Here is a 21,712-nt window from a genome sequence, read left to right on the forward strand (position 1 = left end):
AGCTAAACTTAATAGGGGAGACGAGAAAGTTTTATATAGTTTAAGTATGTTGACGGTATGATTTTAGTTTATTAAGGAGTTGTTGTTAATGATTTACATGTTTGTTTAATTAGCTACTTTACATACATAGTTGTTCTCTTATTCGGGAGAAGAGAGGGAGCAATGAAATCCTCTTTAATACTCTAGTTCCATAGCAAGGAGACTTGAAGGGTATCAGAAGGGTTATGAATAATTCTTCTATACTAGAGCCTTATTAATAGAAATTACAATGATTATGGAAATAATCACCATTCATGACCCTTGGGCTTGAGAATTTATTAAAAGGAACTAAAATCTACCACAAAATTCAACTACTTATCTATTTAATCTCTCTTAGCCAAACCTTCCTCATTATAGTTGATTTTCTCATCATTTTCTGTTTTTCAACCGTAGTGGCATTCTGTTTTAGTTTTGTTTAGATAGTTAAAATCTCCAACACCCATTTGAATGTTACCCAAAAGCTCACCTAATTTCCAACGATAAAATTAACTTGATAGGTTCCCTGTGGAATCGATAATTTACTTATTACTTGCTACTTGTGATAGTGTATACTTGCACTTATTCTTGTGAATTTTACATCATTTTATTATATACATCCACAAGTGATCAAGTTTTTGGCGTCGTTGTCGGGGAACCTAATTTGGTTATTTTACTTATTGTAGATTTTCGTGAGTTGGAGCAAAAAAAGAAGCCATAGTAAGCTGAATTTTCTACTGCTGAATTTACTGCTGCAAAATTATATTTACTGCTGTAGAATTATATTTACTGCTATAGAATTCTGTGTATGAGTACCTACGGGTTTGAAATTTATTTTTGATCCCGAAATAGAGAGAACCTTTAGACGAAAGTTGAAGGTGAAAAAGAAAATAGTAGAACAGAATATACAGCAAATGGCCCAACTGAATCGGACGTTTGAAAATCAATGATGATGGCTAATCAAGAGAGAATTACTGCTAATGCCATTCATTTAGCCAATGATAGAGAAAGAGCAATCCGGGCATATGCACACTCAGCTGTGGAAGAGCTAAATTCGTGCATTATTAGACCCGAAATGCAAGCAACCACGTTTGAGCTAAAGCCCGTGATGTTTCAAATGTTGCAAACCATTGGGCAATTTCATGGACTACCGTCGGAAGATCCCCATCTACATCTAAAGTCATTTTTGGGAGTTAGTGACTCATTTCGATTTCAAGGAGTGGATAAAGACGTGATTAGATTCAACTTATTCTCTTATTCTTTGAGGGATGGTGCTAATCATGGTTGAATACCTTAGCACCGAGAACAATTGATTCTTAGAATAATCTAGCAGAGAAATTTTTTACGAGTACTTTCCACCCACTAGAAACGCACGGTTCAGAAATGAGATTGTTGCTTTTCAACAGTTTGAAGATGAGACATTAAGCGAAGCTTGGGAAAGATTTAAGGAGATGCTTAGAAAGTGTCCTCACCATGAACTACTTCATTGTATACAAATGGAGACTTTCTACAATGGATTAAATATTGCTACTAAACAAGTAGTTGATGCTTCCGCCAATAGAGCTATTTTGTCAAAGACATACAATGAAGCATATGAGATTTTAGAGAGAATAGCATCTAACAATTGTCAATGGGCTGACGTGAGAAGCAACCCAGGAAAGAAGACCCGAGGAGTACTTGAAGTTAATGCTTTGTCCTCTATCAACGCTCAACTAGCTTCGGTGACTAATATTTTACAAAATCTAGTGTTTGGACAAGGCTCAATGATCAAAGCACCAGCCCATACAACTGCTGTGATGACCCAGACAGCAACTGAATCTTGTGTATATTGTGGAGAGGAACACTTTTGATCAATGTCCAAGCAATCCGACCTCAATTTTTTATGTGGGGAATCAAGCTAGTCAAGACAACCCAAAAAATAATCCCTCCTCAAATACTTATAATCCGGGGTGGAGAAACCATCCAAACTTCTCATGGAAGGGACAAGACTCATACAACCAACAAATGCCACCTAAAGCAAATTACCCTCCGGGTTTTGGATTACAAAATCAATTGACATATGGTTCTCAACAAGCCACCACCCAAGGGGAAGAAACTAGCCAAGCTCAACACATACCGAGAATATCACTTGAGAGCCTAATAAAGGAATATATGGCTAAAAATGATGCTGTGATACAAAGTCAACAAGCATCATTGCGAAATTTGGAAGTTCAAGTAGGTCAATTAGCAAATGAGTTACGAAATAGACCTCTTAGTAAGCTGCCAGCAGACACCAAAATGCCAAAAAGAAAGAGAATGGAGCAATGTCAAGCAATAGAGTTGAGAAGTGGGAAAGATATACCCAGCAGAGGAGAAAAAATTAAAAAACACGGTGATAGTCGCTCTCAAGAAACTGCTGATACACAGCAGAGAAAGGAAGAAGCTGTTGTACAGAAAGAACACAGCATAAATTATGCAGAAATTGTGAAGCCTCCTAAAACACAAACATCAGTCAGCAGTGGACAATAAAGCAGAATATACACACCAACACATCCTTTTCCACACAGAATTAAAAAAAAAAAAGAAGAAGCCCACTTTGAGAAGTTCATGTACATATTTAAGGAAATTCACATAAATATACCATTAGTTGATGCTTTGAAGCAAATGCCAAATTATGTGAAATTCTTGAAGGATGTGCTCACCAATAGAAGAAAGTTTGAAGAATTCAAGGTGATACCATTGAATGAAGAGTGTAGTGCAATATTGAAAAACAAGATCCCACTAAAAGAGAAAGACCCCGGTTCATTCACAATTCCAATATCAATAGGAGGGAAGAAGCTAGGTCGAGCATTATATAATTTGGGATCAAGCATTAATCTAATGCCACTATCTATTTACAAAAAGTTAGGCATTAGTGAAGCTAGACCAACTACAGTCACTCTTCAACTAGCAGATCGATCTTTCATTCATCCAGAAGGAAAAATCGAAGATATCCTAATTCAAGTGGACAAGTTCATATTTCCAGCTGATTTTATCATTTTGGATTATGAAGCGGATCATGATGTGCCAATTATCTTGGGGAATCCATTTTTGAAAACTGGAAGAACATTGGTAGATGTCCACAAGGGAACCATAATGTTGAGAATGAATGATCAACAAATAGAATTTCATATGAATGACAACATGAAATATCCAGCAGTAGTAGAGAAATGCTCAGCAATTTATAAATTGACAGAGAATCCAGCAACTGATAGTTGAAAACAGCAGTTGGAAACGACAAGCAGAATTGGAGAAAACTGTCAGAGTTTTTGAATATATATGGGAGATAGACTTCACGAAATTATTTCCACCCACTTCAAGATGGAGAGTTCCAAAGGGGCATCACTTCTTTGACAATGGATAAAAAAAAATGAGAAGAGGAAGAGGGAGCTAGTCACAATTTGCAAGCAAATATATGAAGCTCCGAGTAAACCAAGTTAGTTTTTCTTTTCTTTTTATTTATGCACCTATATAGTTGTTTCTAAATAGCTAACTTAACTTTCCTTAGAATGGTAGTTTTTTAAATTTTATTTTACTTGTTGTTGTGAATAACTCGCATGCCCTAAGGAAGTTAGTCAATTTTGTAGATGAATTAGGGAGATTTAGATGTGGTTAGGAATGCTAATTTCAACCTATAAAGGAGACTAATTACACTTAGTGCATGTTAGGATGTGATTGATGACAAATATTATTCTCTCGTAGTGCACGTTGCCACATAGTTGTCTTGTCCATTTTCATTTGCATGTGGTTTTATTTCATTTTAATGTTGTTCATTTCTCTTTTCCATATAAATTTCTTTCCTTGGGGATTAGAAAATCGTTTAGGAACCTTATACATTCTCGAGTTAGCTTGAAATGTTAAGAAATGAGCTGCTAGACATCATAGTTCACCTGCAACAGTAGACATACAGCAGCAGCACCAACAGCTGGACTAATAGCAGATTTACAGCAGCAGTATTTCCAAGTTTCTGGAGAAAATTTTAAAAGAATGAAGCCGCAAAGAATCTTCACGATGCCTAAAGATAAGGGAATTCTCTAAGCACACCCTTTCCAATCTTATTATCTTATTTTGAAGCATGCATCCATATTTTGTTGCATGTTTTTGTTTTGTTGACTGCATATTAATTTTGAAAGATGTCCATGTAAGCACCCTAGAAACATGAGCTTTATTAGACAGGGTGATATATCATGCATCTTTTAATATAGAGTAGGGATGTTTTTTTTCAAGAACTAGGGATCTAATATAAAATGTTCAATAGGATAAATAAAACAGCAGGGGGTGAGTGGTGTGTTTCTTTAAGAGAACAAAAGGGGGTTAAGGAAATTACATCTCAAATGGAATGGAGTATTCATCAAAGTTAAGGTGAGGATCCAATCTATCATAATCCACCTTAATTAGAAAGAATTCTCATAATTCACCCAACCTTTAGACCATTTTCCCAACAAAAATAATAACCGAGAGCTTCTGCACCTCAATCTACTCTAAAAAAATGATTCCACACCCACAATAATGCTCATTGAGGACAATGGCTAGTTTAAGTTTAGGGGTATTAAAGCAAATTTCATCGCCCCCATACAAAAAATAAATAAATAAATAAAATAATAATAATAAATCATACCCGAGACCACTCCTCTTCAACCTAAAGCTCGTTGTTAGGCAATCTGCATCACCAATGGAGGTGTCTGAATCGAAGGTAATTGGGATGTAAAAAAAAAACAGAGAGAAAGTTATCCTTATTGTCCAGGTGAATTACATCACAAATGTGGCCACACTGAAAACTACAGGATGCTAGCAAAAGAGTCGAGAAAAGGGAGAATGAGTGTTAGCCTATATATTCATCCCTTGAAGACTTAGGTGATTTGCACCACAAGTGGAGGCACCCAGAGAATAGGGGGATGACTTGAAGGATTCTTTGGAGAAAAAAAAATTGTGGGAAGTTAATCAAATAAATTATGAAGCCAAGTCACAAAAACAAGGTAAAAGGAATGGTAATCATTTTGGAAGTGTTTTGGGGAATACTGTGGAAGTGAGGAATGTGTTATTTTTCTTGTAAGATTTGGTGACAAGTGTAGGGTGAAATGTGGGGGAAAAAAACTAATTTGAAGAAGGAATATAAAGAATGTGATCTAAATCATGGCTTTGATGAATACTCTACAAACATGTTATTAATGAAAAAAAGGGAGAGTGGAGAGAATGATTGGTCAAGATGAGCAATCTCTTAAGTTTGGGGTGTGATAACTCTCTAAAAGTAGTTATATCAAGTCTTTTTATAGTTAATATTGCACTCTTATTCACCATTTACTCATTTATTATCCTATTTATTCTACTTAGTGAGCATGAAATCTGTTTATTGCCGTCCAACATAAAAAAAATATGATTTGGCATAAATCGATCTTAATTGTATATTTAATTGAGTTATGTGGTAAAATTTCAGACATTTATGCTAAACCACGTGGGAGTAGCAAATTTGGAAACAAATGGAGGATGACATGGAAATTTTAAATCCACGTCAACAGTCCAAGTGGGTCATTGATGAGGAACATCCTATGTGGACTACTTATTCCTTTTCGGCCCTAAAGGGGAACTCATGCTCAATATAAAAGAAAAATGAAGACCAAGAGGAGGAGAGCCACACTTTGGGGAGAAAAATTGAATTACACAGCAGCCGCCTGCTGCAGTGAACTGCTGTGAAACCAGAGAAGAAGAAAAAAACCCTAATCCAGCATCTGTTGACGGCAGAAGGAAAAGGAGACCAACAAGGATTGATTAGGGCAAAGAGGTGGACGTGAGAGCTCAAGAGAAGGAAACTTCCATTGACGAACGACAACAAACCGAATCAATTTTACATGATGAAGATGCGGATTCCTTTGTTTAATCAGTTTGTATGGAGAGCTAAACTTAATAGAAGAGGCGAGAGAGTTTTATATAGTTTAAGTATGTTGACGATATGATTTTAGTTTATTAAAGAGTTGTTGTTAATGATTTACATGTATGTTTAATTAACTACTTTACATACATAGTTGTTCTCTTATTCGGTAGAAGAGAGGGAGCAATGAAATCCTCTCTAATACTCTAGTTCCATAGCAAAGAGATTTGAAGGGTAACAGAAGGGTTATGAATAATTCTTCTACTAGAGCCTTGTTAATAGAAATTACAATGATTATGGAAATAATCACCGTTCATGACCCTCGAAAGTGAGCTTGAGAATCTATTAAAAGGAACTAAAATCTACCACAAAATTCAACAACTTATCTATTTAATATCTCTTAGTCGAACCTTCCTCATTATAGTTGACTTTCTCATTATTTTCTGTTTTTCAACAGCAGTGCACTCTGTTTTAGTTTTGTTTAAATAGTTAAAATCTCAAATGTTACCTAAAAACTCACTCAAATTCCAGCTATAAAATTAACCAAAATGATAGGTTCCCTGTGGAAGCGATAATTTACTTATTACTTGCTACTTATTCTTGTGAATTTTACATCATTTTATTATATACATCCACAAGCGATCGGTTGTGAAATATCAGGTTTGGGTTTGGGTTTGGGCTTGGGCTTTGGTCAGAGACTAGACAAACGGTAGATTTGGCTTTGACTTTGGACCTTTGGCCTTTAATTTCTTTTTCTTTTTTTAATATTTTTGGGTTGGGTCGGGTTGAGCCAATCATTTTCTTTTGGTACCCGAACCCAACCCAAATCAGATCGGGTTAAAAAAATGGACTCAACCCAAACCCGAAATCCAATACAACCCAACCCAACCCTTATATTTCGGGTCGGGTCGGGTTGGGTTCTCGAGTTTCCGGGTTGAGTGTACACCCCTAGTTGGCTGCCAGCGTTTCTCAAAATTTGAGTAAGCTAATCTTCCGTTCCTCGAAATTGCTTGAAATGTCGCCAAAAGTCGTTTTCTATTAAGACGTCCATTTCGGTTCGTTAGTATTTCAAAATTCTAATCTAATTTTAACTTGAATTTGTGAAATAGGACATCATATTCATCTTAGTTACCTTAATTAGACTCAAAATCAGTTCAGGAGGGTCGAAACCGTAGAAATTGGTCAAATTGTCCTTTACCGAGCCGAGAAGCTGCCTTCCAAGCTGTCGAGTCGAGTCGAGCCGTTTAAGCCGTCTCAGCCGAGGGGCTGTTTTGCTGCAGATCTGACACATGGCGTAATGGCGCGCCGACATGTGAGCAGGTCGATTCGGGTCGAGGCGCGCGGGTCGCGAGTTGGTGCCGGGGTGCTGCAGGTACTGGGTCGTTGCAGGTGGGATGAGGCTGTATGTTGGGCTGAGGCTATTCGGATAGTGGGCTGCAGGCGTGCGATGTGGGTTGAGGGATGTAGGCTGTAGAGGTATTGGTTCATGGGCTGCAAACGATTATGGGTCGTTGGTTGTTGGGTTGTGGAGCGTGTCGACCCGGATCCAGATCCGATGGATCCTTTCTTCTTCACCCGACTGACGAAACGTTTCAAGCTTTCATCTCTCTCTTCCCCAGGGTATCTTACTGTTGTCCTCCTTTGCCTTCTCTACCATCTTACGTGCCTATGTGAGTTTCATCCAACTTTTTTCCAAGTTCCGACAGTGACAAGTGAGTCATACCGATCTTTATGAGTATGAAGACCTTACCGTGGTTACGCTCGGGGTTGCTTGTAATTTTTCATGGTTTCGACCGTGACAAGTGAGTCATAATTATTTTCTTAACCTAATTAGTGACATCACATAATTATTTTCAAAACAAGAAATTAAACGTAACATAGTTTTTAAATATAAAATAAATTGGATTAAAAAGATGTATCACTGCTAAATGAAATTGAAAGTATTCTACTGGTGTATCATGATCTATCTTGATTTCTATGATTTTTCCAGTTCACCGTCTTCCGTGCATGAGAGCTTTACCTTTACTTGAAAATATGAGAGTAGCACATGACATGAATATTTTAAGAAATACTCGTCACTCTACTATTGTGCTTAGCAATCCAGCATAACAAGATTGGGGTCTATCTTGAAGCCGTGACATGACCTTGGATTCTTCCTAGCTCTAGGCAGGGTTGGATCTGTGGTAGTTCCCCACACACGACCCAAGTATGTGCACATGAACCTACTAAACGTGCTCGTATACGTACTCCCTAGGCCTGGCATAATCGGGCTTAACACATTACGCGTCGTTGGACGTCACAAAAAAGGAAAGGTCCGCATAATATCATGACGAACATGAATATTGAAGGTATACGTCCGTACTAACATAACATAATAGGGAAGTTCCAATGCACATGACACAAATACATGCATTAGATCGCCATGATTTACGTTCAAAACATAACATTAACATCATTCCTTTCCTCATTTCATCCATAACATATTCCATACATGCATTATGTATGCATGGTGAACATCACATAATCCATTATATAATTTTTATGTGACATGACATAACATTTCATTTTTGTCATAACATGATATAATGGATATCACATGCATACATAACATGGCATCACATTTCAATACATAGAGCATACAAGCATATCACTTATCTGATTAGCTTAAGCTGGTGTCACCAATTTATCTTTAATGAAAGTTCAATTTTGTCTTGAAATCCAAATTAACCTGAGTTACATAACATTAATTTCAAGTTCAATTTTTTGTAAAACTATTTCCCTAAATTTTACCATCTTCGTGGGTTAGACTTCTTGTACCATTTTATTATTATTATTATTTTATCTTCTTTCTCTATTTATTTCACTCTTTTTTAATTATGCTTCTTATTTTTATCCATTTTTAATCCATTTTTACTACCATGGATTCATTGTCTAAAACTCAAAAAAAAAAAAAAAAAAAAAAAAAATAATAATAATAATAATTTCTAACTGAAATCTAATTAATTGCAAAATTAATATAATTTCAATAAAATAAAAAATTAAATATAAAATATGATGATATGTTGATAGACTTTTTATCAGGTAAAATATCCTTTAAACTTTGAAAACTTTTTCTATGGTTTTTATTATTATTACCATTTATTTATTTATTTGGAGGAATTAATGATAGGGAGTAGTAAATAGGAGTAGTTTGATAGTTTGATAAAGAGATGGATCAATTATTATTATTAATTAAATTTATTTATTTATTTATTTTTTTCAAATGGTTGTTACATATTGTTTTGATACCATGAAATAGGGGAAGACCAAATTGTTATGTCACGTAACAAAATGAAAATGGTAAAAATTTATACAGCTATAATTTGATGCAAATAAAATATAAAAAAAAAGTTTAAAAATATATAGTTTTAGTTCTTAGTGATGTGATTTGAAAAAGAATTATCATTTTTCTTACTATTTAAACATTTTAAACCTTTTATAATTTTATAACCATTACATATTTTCTATTAATTCAACAATTAAAGGTATACTTGTACTCGACGTTACTCGTTACTCCTCGTTCCTCTTGTTTATAATCATTTATAAATGTCATGTCATTCAATCATTTATAATCATGAATGTCATGTCATTCAATTCACGTGACGTTACTCGTTGCTCTTCGTTCCTCTTGTTTTGAGAAGTTTTAATTATTTGATTTTTTTTTTTGTCGTGCTTTGCATTGAAAATCGAGTAGATATTGATATTATCTAATAATTTTAATTAATTCAGATTATTCCATTTGAAATGAATTGGTTAAATAAATTTGAATTAGATTTAATTTTTGAAAATTTGAAAATTTGTTGTCTAAGTACTAAAAATAGAGTTATATCTCAACCCTTATGAAATTTTAGTTATTAATATAATTTTTTAAATAATAATAATAATAAAAGAGTTCTGTATCGGTTTATATAGTTCTAATGAACCAACTTTAAATTTTGTATCCTATAGCACTGTAAAACGGCTCATATAGATGTAAATTAACAAGACCCCAGAACTAGGAACAGCCAATAAGATTTCTTCAATCCAATTTAATTTAACTTAACCTAACCTAACCTATGTGGTGAGTGACGTAACAATTTCATATTCATTAAGTTGTATATTTAAAAACATTCAAATCGAGTTGATCAAGTTTCTTATGAATTTGAGATTGAAGATATAATTTTAATTTTATTCTTATTCTTTGAGTTATAATCTTTTTAAATGGGTTGATAATGCAATTATAAATTTGAATTATAAGTTAGGCTGCTCATCTACTTAATTTTATTAACATTTAACATTAATTAAAGTTTAGTTAAGTAAATGAGAATGAAATAAATGTGTGAAGATTAATTTAGGAAGAAGGGGCGGTTTGTCCATTAGGATTAAGCATGTCCAAGAAGAACAGATAAGTGTATGGTAATGGTAGATTATGATACCATTTTTTTTTGTAACAGAGAATTTTTTTTTTTTTTTGTTTTTTTTTGTTTTTTTTTTTTTTTTTTTTTTGTGGAAAAACCTGAAGAAGTTTACAATCAAATCCTTTGCTTCAACGTCAAAACCGTTCTCTATCGCCTCCTCTCCTCTCCTCCTCTCTTCTCGTCTCTTCTCTTCTCTTTCAAATCCCATATTATTCCAATTCCCTAAAACACTGTCTCTGATTCTCACCCTTTTCTTCCCCTCTCTCACAAACCCTTTTTGTTTTTAATCCTTCTTTTTTATTTGATCTACCACACCCTTCTTCAGCATTCATTTCCCTTCCTACTTTTATGCTCTCTTCTTCTTCTTCCTTTTCCTCTCCAACCCTTCTGTCCTCCATTTCTTTTTCGCCCTCACTTCCGACATTTTTTTTGGATTGGATTTGTTTTTGTGTTTTTGCTTTCATTTTCTCTAAACTACTTCTAGGGTTTCCTTTTCTGCTCTCTTTAGGGTTTCCATCCTCCTTGGATTATTAGATTTGGGTGGGTGTCTTCTTGATTTCCCTCTTTTTCATCTGGGATTTTTGATTTTTCAACTGGGTAATCCTCATATTTTGTTTCACTCTGTTCTATGTTTGTTTGTTAGGATTGCTTATGCATTTGGCAGTTTTTGACTTCAAACGCGAACGAATCCGTTGGGGAACAAATTGTTTCTCCACCACTCGAAGTTTCCTTTTTGACTGAGAAGAGAATAGCCTTATCAAAAGGCTTGGGGGGAAATTCTCTAATTTCCATCTCTTTTTAGTTGCCTTCTTCCCTCTTTTACTGTTTTTTTCCTTTGGTTTGTTTTTGGATAAAGGAGGAAGAGATTGAGTTGCTTCTCTTCTGGGGGTTTAATCCTTGTAGAATTTATTGAGTTGTGGAAAAGTCTAGGCTTGCATGGGCGAACATGAGGGGTGGGCACAGCCACCTTGTGGGCTATTGCCCAACGGTCTTTTGCCCGATGAGGCAGCGAGTGTCATGCGAGTGCTCGATTCCCAGCGATGGTCAAAGGCGGAGGAGCGAACCGCCGAGCTTATCGACTGCATTCAGCCCAATCCACCCTCTGAAGAACGGCGAAATGCTGTTGCAGACTATGTGCAGCGGCTGATCAGGAAATGCTTTCCTTGCCAGGTGCAATGGCATTTAAACACCCCACTTTGTTGTTCGCTATAGGGACATGTGTGTATATATCTCTTATGGCTAAGAAGCACTGTAGCTCATCACAACACTCTTTTGAACGTGTGTTGTTGAGTGATAAGTAGTTGTTAACAGCATTTTTGTTTGTCAATATCCCTATGCTGTTAAATAATAGCCAGTCCTTGTGCTGGAACATGTTGTCTACTTATATTTTTGAAATAGTGTGTTTGTGCCTGGTGATACCAATACCTTGTTTGTGTAATATGGGTCCTCATGAAGGTAATGTGATCTTAATATTGTCATTAACATTATTTAAACCGTTCCTCCCCCCGTTACGAACAATAATAGTTCCACGTTGCCTTGTTTTTGATTAATCTTGGTTATAATTTAGTCTTCAAGTCAAATGAGCTGGTGCTCTAATTTAGCATTACTCCGTAAAAAAGTTGCTTTAGAAGATGAAACAGACGAATAATTTCGTTCTGTATTTCAGGAAAAGAAAATGAGCTTTGCTACCATGTTTAAGTTTCAAAGCAGATTCACTTGCATAATGGGAAATTCTGGACTTAAACTTTGATAATGGATAATTGAGCTTCCACGATCTCGCTTATTTTGTTGACTCAACCCAATTGGGAAGAATTTATACAATCATCCATACCTTGGAGGGTGTCGTAGCCGGTCTTGTTGAATTCATGCCTCATTAATAAATTTTTTTTATGAGTAATTGGGTTTCATTTTGTTATGTTATTACTTATTTGTGCTTTGTTTCCCCAGTTATTGCTAGTTGCAAATTGTTTACACGATGTTATGTTTTCCATTCATCTGTTATTTTTGCTCAAATTATGAATAAAATTTGCAGGTGTTCACTTTTGGGTCTGTTCCCCTGAAAACATATTTGCCTGATGGAGACATTGACTTAACAGCATTTAGCAAGAATTATAGTTTGAAGGAGACATGGGCCCATCAGGTTCGGGATATGCTTGAAAGTGAGGAGAAGAATGAGAATGCTGAATTTCGTGTAAAAGAAGTTCAATACATTAAAGCTGAGGTTGGTCCCCTCTGACTTAAGTATTTACCTCTTATAGATTTTGTTAGTATTCTAATTCTTGTCTGTTTCCAAATTTATTCTATTACTACTGGATTTTACATAGACAGCAGAGAGCATCATTCATGTAGTTTAAGAACACGATGAGGTATTTTCAGCCTTCAAAACTATTTAAATATTATTTGGTACCATGTTTTTCAGAAGTAATATTTGCTAAAAGAATTTGTAATGCTTTGTTGGTATATCAAATTTTGTAATTATCATAATCAATGATCTCTTTTGTAAATTTCATACGTCAATGAAATTGTTTCTTACGCAAAAAAGAAAAAAAAAAGGATCTGTTAAGATTGTTTGAGAGGGCTTGTTCAAGCATGCAGTTTACTTGTTCTAAACACATTTTTGCACTATTTTGTTTTCTCCCTTCTGCTGATGAAATAATCTAAGTGGGAGAAAATGTTACGATTTATAAGTAGGGAATAGTTATTAGACCATAAGTGGTCATTAATATTTTTGGGGATCAATCTTCTTTCTCGTTTCGTTTCTTTCAATGTCTCTTAAATTTATTTATTACTACATAATCTTCACATTTCACGTCGAGGTCCATGTAACTAGATTTAGGGCTTTATGTTGATTAACAATCAAATGTTCAATTATCATATTTCACAACTTAGCAGACGTGTTTGATGGTTCTGTTGATGTTCTAGCATGTTTGGGTTTCTTCATAAACATGGGTCAAGAGGGTGTTTGCATTTTTTTTTTTTTTTTGTGTTGTTCAACGATGGTATTTATGGACATGCCTTGAGCTATTGATTATCTAAGACTCTACTCTATCTCGTATAACTATTATTATTATTATTTTTTATTATTTTTTTTTGATAAGAGACAATTTCATTGATGAGTGAAATTTACAAGAGGGATGTATAATCCATGATGTTTACAAAAGACCTTCCCAATTTGCAATGAGGGAGGTATAACTATAGGAAGTAAAAATATTAGACAGTTTACACCAAGATATAGCTTGGTAAACAACATTGTCGAAAATTTTTGTGTAGGTTTGTGTCGTTTCTGCAAATATTCTTTGATTTCTTTCTTTCCACAGATTCCAAAAGAAAGCCATGATGAGGTTTTTCCATAATAGGGCTTTTGCGTTCTTGAAAGGGTGGTACGTTAAGGCCATATCCAAAAAATTCTTTACCTCCTTAGGAAATGTGAGATGCCATCCGAATATATTAAGAATCGTTGTCTAGAAATTTTGGGTGTATGTGCATTGCATAAACAAGTGACTTTGTGATTCGTTTGCTTTCTTGCATAGTGGACACCAATTTGGAGAGAGAGTGATGTAAGACATTCTTTTTTGAAGATTTTCACTTGTGCTGATGGCTTTATGCGCTATTTCTCAAAGGAAGAACTTCACCTTTTTAGGTTGATGTCCTTTCCATATTGTCTTTGCTAGCGTGAGATTTATTGCTTCTACTTTTTCCCCCATGTCCATCATCAAGGATTTTGTAGAAAAGACCCCGTCAGCGCTGGGGAGCCAAGTTAGTGAGTCTTCTTTGTTTGACAATACCACAGGGGCAAGGTCAAGGCTTAATTCGGCCCACTCTGTTGCTTCATTATCCCTTAGGTTCCTACCAAGCTTCAAGTCCCAAAATTTGTTGACAACATTCCACGTTTCTTTAATTGTGGCTTTTTTGTTGTGAGAAAGCCTGTACAAAAGTGGATACTTCAAAGCTAGCGTGGTGTTTTCAATCCATGGGTTGGTCCAAAATGATGTGCTTCCCCCATTCCCCACCTTATGGCGAGTTCGGTGGGTGATGAGATTTAAAGTAGCACGCTTCTAGTTTTAAAGTAGCACGCTTCTAATATTTATCCACTAGCTAGCTTTCATGTGTAATGTTGTTACTACTATCAATGTACTTTTAACCCTGGATGATATTTACGTGAATTATAATGTTATATTAATGCCTTATTTTATTTCTGTACCTTTTGCAGGTTAAGATAATTAAGTGCCTGGTGGAAAATATAGTTGTAGACATCTCATTTGATCAGCTTGGGGGATTGTGCACCCTTTGTTTTCTGGAGGAGGTGAGCGGTGCTTCCTTACTAACCCCGCCCTTAATGCTTCAACAGCTATAACGTATTGGAATGATACTCAATCATCAGTATCTTCTACTGGTCATATATTTGTTTTCATTTTGTAGGTTGATCATTTAATAAGCCAAGACCACTTATTCAAGCGCAGTATTATATTGATCAAAGCCTGGTGTTATTATGAGAGTCGAATATTGGGTGCACACCATGGACTTATATCTACTTATGCCTTGGAAACCTTGGTCCTCTACATATTTCACGTGTTCAACAATTCCTTCGCTGGGCCTCTTGAGGTTATTCATAATTTTGATCTCTTTGATTTGTTTTTTTTTTGTTTTATCCATTAACCAATACATGAAAATGTTTGTTTTGCACTACAGGTCCTTTATCGGTTTTTAGAGTTCTTTAGCAAGTTTGACTGGGATAATTTTTGTGTTAGCCTATGGGGTCCTGTACCTATTAGTTCCCTACCAGATATGACAGGTACATTTAATCTAAGATAAATCAATCGTTCTTCTATTGATAAGCACGTCTTGTTTGTCGGGGAGTAGCCACTGTTTTAATGTGTTTGAGATTTTTACAGCTGAACCTCCGTGTAAAGATGGTGGTGAGTTACTTCTCAGCAAGTTATTTCTTGAAGCATGCAGTTCAGTATATGCCGTTTTTCCTGGGGGCCTAGAATTTCAGGGACCGCCTTTTGTTTCTAAGCATTTTAATGTAATAGATCCTTTGCGTGTAAACAACAACCTCGGGCGTAGTGTAAGTAAAGGTATATAGATTTTAATATTTTTGAGCTTTCGGCACCAATTTGTTCTCAGTAGTGTAGAAGTAGTTATTTCTTGTACTAAACTGTTAATGTTGTACCATTGAAAAAAATAATTTTATTATGGGCAGTAGTTTCTAGGTTCCGAGCATGAGTTAGTTGGTATTTATGGGCATTACGATGGGGATAAAAATCGTAGGCTTGGGCATTTGGCCTTTACTGCTATTGAAGGATGCGAGTTGGCTCTGACTGAACCTCAATACTCAAAATTTTTAGTGTTTAATTTGTTTGATTTTGACTTGACCAGGTTCTACTGTTTTGTTAATCATTTGGGGCTTGGAGGCTTTTAGAATGAGTGTTATATCTGTTCTAATTTTAAGTTAGAAAGGCTGATATTATGATAGGTATCAAATGATGAGATTCTTGTTAATTAGAAAGATTGAGGTGAATCAAGCACTATACTATTCCTCCTCATTCTTACCACCCTCGTTCATATACGCATGTGGTCCTCTACCATGTATATCTATATCTATATATATTTCTGTGTTTACCTCTCCTCCAACGCCCACCATTGTAGGCCTAACTTATTGTTGCCGTTTTTGTGTGTTCGGCGATATATTTGGCATTGGTTGATAGTAAACATAGAACGTTCCTTTCAATGAACAAGCAATAGTTTTAATGGAAGAACTTTTTTTTTTTTTTTTTCTCAAGTGCATCATGTTTGTTGATGAAATGCATGGTTCTTCTGCTGCTTATTTTGTTTCTGTAGTTGTTGGTAGCAACTTCAATTGTCTTTCATGTGTTACCCAGGTAACTTCTGCAACTTCAATTGTCTTTCATGTGTTACCCAGGTAACTTCTTCAGGATACGCAGTGCATTTGCATTTGGAGCTAAAAGACTGGCAAGATTGTTCGAGTGCCCCAGAGACGATATCCTCTTAGAATTGAATCAGTTTTTTTTGAACACTTGGGAGAGACATGGCAGTGGCCAACGTCCTGATGTTCCAAAGACCGACTTGAAGTTCTTGCGGTTATCTAATTCACAGCATGTAGATGGTTCTGAACATCTCAGAAATAAATCGAACATCAAAAGAAATGAGAATTCATCTGGTCATGAAACCCAAGATGTTTGGTCCCGTGGCTCTCACCTTGCGAACTCGCTTCAAGGTACTCCCTCGGAAAGTGCATCTAGAAATGACACTTCCACAACTTCTCGTAATCAAGCACAAAGGAGTTGTGGCAGCTCAAACAACTCAAGGTCCTCTGATCATAGTAGGAAAGAAACTAACTACTATCATGGTAACCTTGTAGATAGAAGTCAGAGATATTCTAAACCCGAGAACCATGTGAATGATTTACAGGGAAGGTTTCTGTTTGCAAGGACACGTTCTAGCCCAGAGCTTACTGACACCTACAGTGAAGTTTCATCTCCATTAAGGCGTAACAGAGTTCCTGAAAGTGGAAAAGTCCATTTTAACAGAACAGAGGCCAACAGGAGGAAGAACCTAGAATCTGATAATGTGGAAAACCAATTGAGATCGTCAACTGACGATCCTTCAATTGTTAGACATATACCAACCCGTCAGAGCATTGATGGTACTGGTGATTCGAACAGTGGTTCAAATAGTCACCAGGATGAGTCTGGCCCCGAAGCTATTGGCGAGGATTTTGCTTCTATTTCTGGGACATTGGCGATGCATCAGGAGGAGCAAGATCTTGTTAACTTGATGGCATCATCTACTGCTCATAATTTTAATGGACAGGTTCATCTGCCACTGAACATGACGACAGCTCACCTACCTCTTCCATTACCTTCTTCTGTTTTAGCCCCTATGGGCTATCCTCCAAGGAACTTGGGAGGAATGGTCCCTACCAACATTCCCTTGATTAAGACTCCTTGGGGCACAAATATGCATTTCCCACAAGGATTTGTTCCTTCTCCGTTGACTCCCTATTTCCCTGGCATGGGATTGTCGACAAGTTCAGAAGATGGCATTGAGTCGGGCAATGAAAATTTTAGTTCTTTAGAAATGAATTCAAGAGAGGGGGATGAAGACTTTTGGCACGAGCAAGATCGGAATTCTAGTGTTGGGTTTGATAATGACAATGGGGGATTTGAAGGGCTTCAGTCGGATGATAAGCAACAGTCGACTTCTGGAGGTTTTAACACTATTCCTTCATCCCGAATGCCCGTCTCTGGCAGTGCTACTGTTACCCATAAAAAGCATGCCAAAGAAAATCGAGTGGCAATGAAGGATGGGAATGCAAATGCTTATCAAGATGACAGAGAGAATGAAGCACGTTACGACGATAGACCATCATCCTTTAGGCCCTCTACTGGTGTCTCACACACTAGTGGCCTAAGAAACAAGACTACCACAGTGAGTTCTTGGGATGAGTTGCCTTCAAGAGCCTCAAAATCATCTAGGGAGAAACAGGGATCGAAATCAAATACCTTTGACCCGCCATCCTCTTATGGGAAAGGCAAAAATGTTTCTGAACATTCATCTACTGTGACCGACGAAGGTAGCAGAGATTGGAGTCACCTACCTACTATGGGTACTGAATTGGCCGAAATAAGTGCTGGAACTCATGCTACAAGGCATCAAATTACTGGGGTTGAACCACCACCCCATACAGCTGGGTCAGATCCATTAATACCTCTTCCTCCAGTACTCATGGGCCCAGGTTCTAGACAAAGAGGTGCTGATAATTCTGGGGTGGTTCCATTTGCATTTTATCCTACAGGGCCACCTGTTCCCTTTGTTACAATGCTTCCATTTTATAATTTTCCATCAGAGGCAGGAACTTCAGATGCTTCAACGAGTCATTTCAGCGAGGAGGACTCCTTGGATAATGTCGATTCTTCTCAGACTACCGATTTGTCTGAAGGACATAATAAGCCTGATGTTTATACCATCACTAATCCTATGAAAGGGTCTTCCGTCTCTGAACCTCCACAATCTAAATTTGACATTCTCAATAGTGATTTTGCTAGTCACTGGCAAAATTTGCAATATGGTCGGCTTTGCCAAAGTTCTCGGCATCCATCACCTCTGATTTATCCTTCACCTGTTGCCCCTGTCTACCTACAGGGTCGTTTTCCGTGGGATGGGCCCGGAAGACCTCTTTCAGCCAACATGAATTTATTTACTCTGGGTTATGGGTCTCGTTTACTCCCTGTTGCTCCTGTCCAGTCTGTTTCTAACAGGCCTAATTTATATCAGCATTACATCGATGAAATGCCGAGACATCGCAGCGGGACTGGAACGTACTTGCCAAATCCTGTAAGAAAGCCCACTTCACTCCCACTTATTTAATGATTTGTTTGGTTCAGCTACTATTTGAAAACAGATGCTCAATCTGTCCAATACTTGGCTCTATTATTGTTTCAAAACAGTTTTTTTCACTAGGTATGTTTTCTGTTAAATTGTTCATAGTGGTAAGGTGGTTCCTTGCTTTTTGAATGGAGTTATGCCTAGCATGTTGTTCTTCCTTCTCTAGATTTTTACTTTGCTTCTTTTACTGTTTTTTTAGAAGGCTTCACCGCGCGAACGCCAGAATGCTAGGCGAGGAAACTACAGCTATGATAGAAGTGATAGTCATGGTGAAAGAGATGGGAACTGGAACATCAATTCAAAATCACGAAGTTCTGGTCGGCGTGGCCAAGTCGACAAGCCAAATTCCAGGTTAGATCGCTTGTCTGCAAGTGAGAATCGAGCTGAAAGGGCATGGAGCTCACATAGACATGACATCATGCCCTACCAATCCCTGAATGGTCCGATCCACTCAAACTCCACACAAAGTGGGTCTACTAGTATGGCTTATGGCATGTATCCGCTCCCGGGCATGAATCCAGGCGCGGTGACTTCTAATGGTCCTTCCATGCCCTCGATTGTGATGTTTTATCCGTTGGATCATAATGGTGGGTATGGCTCACCTGCAGAACAGCTCGAGTTTGGATCTCTTGGACCTGTAGGTTCTGCTAATCTAAACGATGTGTCGCCGCAGATGAACGAGGGAGGCAGAATGAGTAGAGCATTTGAGGATCAAAGATTTCATTCTAGCTCAAATCAACAACGTACTCCTCTCGAAGAACCTCCTTCACCTCATCTTCAGAGGTAACCTTAGCTTAATTTCCTTCACGACTGAATTATTTCCAAGATAGGAAAACATCACCCAAAAAGAAGATACATCACGACCGTCGAGTTCTGTCGAGTTCTGTCGGTTGTATTCTTTGATTCTAGTAGCAGCACACCCTTTAACTCAACTCCTATATGAGCAATATGCAACTCTTTGCACTGTTGTTCTTCAGAGAGGAAGTTTTTGGTCGAGGTGGGAGGGATGTTCCTATTCCACTTTGATTGAACCAGGGAGGGAGGAGGTGTGTGAAAGGTCATTTTTATCCTTATGTCATACAGTGGTTCAAAAACTGTTCTCATGGACAACTCAATGGTGTGCAGCAGTTTGTATGTATATTAAAGAGTGACATCCATCCCGGGAAGGGGCTGAAAGAGGCAGTGAAGGAACGAACGAACGAGGTCTGGTAGGTCTCGGGCGAATAGTAGAAGAGGCTCATTTTATGGTTTAGATACGTTTATAACTAATGAGGTTAGGAAGTAGAAATCATTTGGGGTGTGTGTTCTTCCCCCTGATGTCTCATTACAACACGATTTGTTTCCTTGGAATTCCGTCACAAAAACACTTTACATTAGGGATGCAATTTAGAGTCTCACTTTACTTTGTAATACTCTTTTTGTTTCTTATTTTACCAACTCCCGAACTCCTAAACTCCTTCCTTTTTGCACATTATATTATGACTTCTACAGAATAGCAATGACTGCTTTTTCAGAATCAGAAATTTTAAGGGATTTGTTTTCTACAACAATCAATTATTTTGAAGTTTGAACCTTATGAGAGTTTTCTAAGGTGTAATTGTTAGGGTATGTTTAAATTTCATTTTGGTTCTATTTTAGCTTTGTTATGCTTTTATCTTGTTGAAATTATCAAAAGATATTTTAATTTATGCCACGTTGAAGAAAATGAAGTTTCATGTTATAAATTTTGGGTAGCTTACAATTTAGAGGTATTGTATTTCATTAATGTATTCTAAGACTCTTTATTTACATTAAGTTACAATTACATAATAGTTAATTATACCCATTACGTATGAATGTTATGGAATGCCTCTAATAGTTTCAAAAGCCTCTAATAGTATGCCTCGCCTCTAATAGTTTCAAAAGCCTCTAATAGTTTTTATGGAATGCCTCTAATAGTTTCAAAAGCCTCTAATAGTATGCCTCACCTCTAATAGTTTCAAAAGCCTCTAATAGTATGCCTCTAATAGTTTTATTTTGAGGTTATATAAAACAAAGTATGTTGTATTTGTAAGTAGAAGTTTTTTTTGCAATTCTACATAGTTTAGGTTGCATGTAGAATCATTCAAGCTCGACATGATCAATTTTGCTTGTGGAGTGATTCGAATCTTAATCAAGTGTTCTTGCCTTGAGATATTTGATCAACAAGAATCATTCAAGCTAGACATGATCGATCTTGCTTGTGGAGTGATTTGAATCTCAAGTGTTCTTGCCTTGAGATATTTGATCAACAAGAATCATTCAAGCTAGACATGATCGATCTTGCTTGTGGAGTGATTCGAATCTCAAACAATGTTATTGCTTTGAGATATTCAATCAACAAGGTAATCCAAATCTTACTCCCCTTGTAGTGATTTCCTCGTATCAGAGGGGAAGTACTCTTGAATGAAGAAGTGGAAAATGAAGAAGATGACTGATAAGGCAACCCTAATTCTCAGCCCAACGATTTGTTGGAGCAAGAACCCTTGAATCAAAGAAATTAACGGCTCAGTACAAAATTCGAATCAATCAAGAGATAAGGCTAAAATTAGATTATATGTTAAGATCAAATATGTAGAAGCAATTTTATACAAAATTCGAACCAATCCATAGATAAGGCTAAAATTAGATTATATCTTAAAGATCAAATATGTAGAAGCAATTTTATACAAAATTCGAATCAATCCAGAGATAAAGGCTAAAATTAGATTACCTGTCAAAGACGTAGAAGCAAGATATTTGGAACCTTGTTCTAAATTGAGTCACTCCCGGACTTGATCAATTGAATGACTTAGATGCAATCTACTACAAAAATTGCTCGAAACTTAGAAGTCACACAGAATATGTTTGAAAGCAAGAAAGTGATCTGCAGTAGGGGCATGCAAGAATTGACTGACAGAATTGACAGCATAGGCAATATCTGGACGCGTAATAGTCAAGTACTGAAGGG

At 36.6% G+C, this 21,712-nt stretch overlaps 2 protein-coding genes and 1 non-coding gene across 4 annotated transcripts; 2 read left to right on the forward strand and 1 right to left on the reverse strand.

Moving 5' to 3' along the window:
- Nucleotides 1-1,389: 1,389 nt before the first annotated feature.
- Nucleotides 1,390-1,495, reverse strand: LOC147790000 (small nucleolar RNA R71). The gene has a single exon (XR_015423297.1). It is a non-coding gene; the product is annotated as a small nucleolar RNA R71 (small nucleolar RNA).
- Nucleotides 1,496-2,553: 1,058 nt separating this feature from the next.
- On the forward strand, nucleotides 2,554-3,252 carry LOC147790001 (uncharacterized). Its single transcript, XM_087129428.1, has one exon. It carries the CDS (start codon nucleotides 2,602-2,604, stop codon nucleotides 3,250-3,252), a length of 651 nt encoding a protein of 216 aa, XP_086985554.1. The 5' UTR covers nucleotides 2,554-2,601.
- A 7,204-nt stretch (nucleotides 3,253-10,456) lies between these two features.
- Nucleotides 10,457-20,200, forward strand: LOC111806779 (uncharacterized). 2 transcript variants are annotated; one of them, XM_087129143.1, is made up of 9 exons: nucleotides 10,457-11,505; nucleotides 12,368-12,556; nucleotides 14,546-14,638; nucleotides 14,755-14,937; nucleotides 15,025-15,127; nucleotides 15,228-15,413; nucleotides 16,259-18,693; nucleotides 18,944-19,331; nucleotides 19,418-20,200. In XM_087129143.1, the coding sequence occupies exons 1-9, from the start codon at nucleotides 11,272-11,274 to the stop codon at nucleotides 19,441-19,443; spliced, it is 3,837 nt and encodes a 1,278-aa protein (XP_086985269.1). In that variant the 5' UTR covers nucleotides 10,457-11,271; the 3' UTR covers nucleotides 19,444-20,200. The 2 variants fall into 2 exon arrangements, with proteins under 2 accessions (XP_086985269.1, XP_086985268.1); XM_087129142.1 differs by having other exon boundaries at nucleotides 10,458-11,505; nucleotides 18,944-20,200.
- Nucleotides 20,201-21,712: the final 1,512 nt, after the last annotated feature.

This window comes from Cucurbita pepo, chromosome 12 (assembly GCF_057944985.1).
Source record: "Cucurbita pepo subsp. pepo isolate OVF chromosome 12, ASM5794498v1, whole genome shotgun sequence".
In the NCBI taxonomy this organism is placed as follows: Eukaryota; Viridiplantae; Streptophyta; class Magnoliopsida; order Cucurbitales; family Cucurbitaceae; genus Cucurbita; species Cucurbita pepo.

Coding starts and splice junctions, on each gene's coding strand:
- LOC147790001 (XM_087129428.1), top strand. CDS start 2,602: ATGTACATATTTAAGGAAATTCACATAAATATACCATTAGTTGATGCT.
- LOC111806779 (XM_087129142.1), top strand. CDS start 11,272: ATGGGCGAACATGAGGGGTGGGCACAGCCACCTTGTGGGCTATTGCCC. Junction 14,639..14,754: donor CCCTTTGTTTTCTGGAGGAG/GTGAGCGGTGCT, acceptor TTCATTTTGTAG/GTTGATCATTTAATAAGCCA. Junction 18,694..18,943: donor GAACGTACTTGCCAAATCCT/GTAAGAAAGCCC, acceptor CTGTTTTTTTAG/AAGGCTTCACCGCGCGAACG.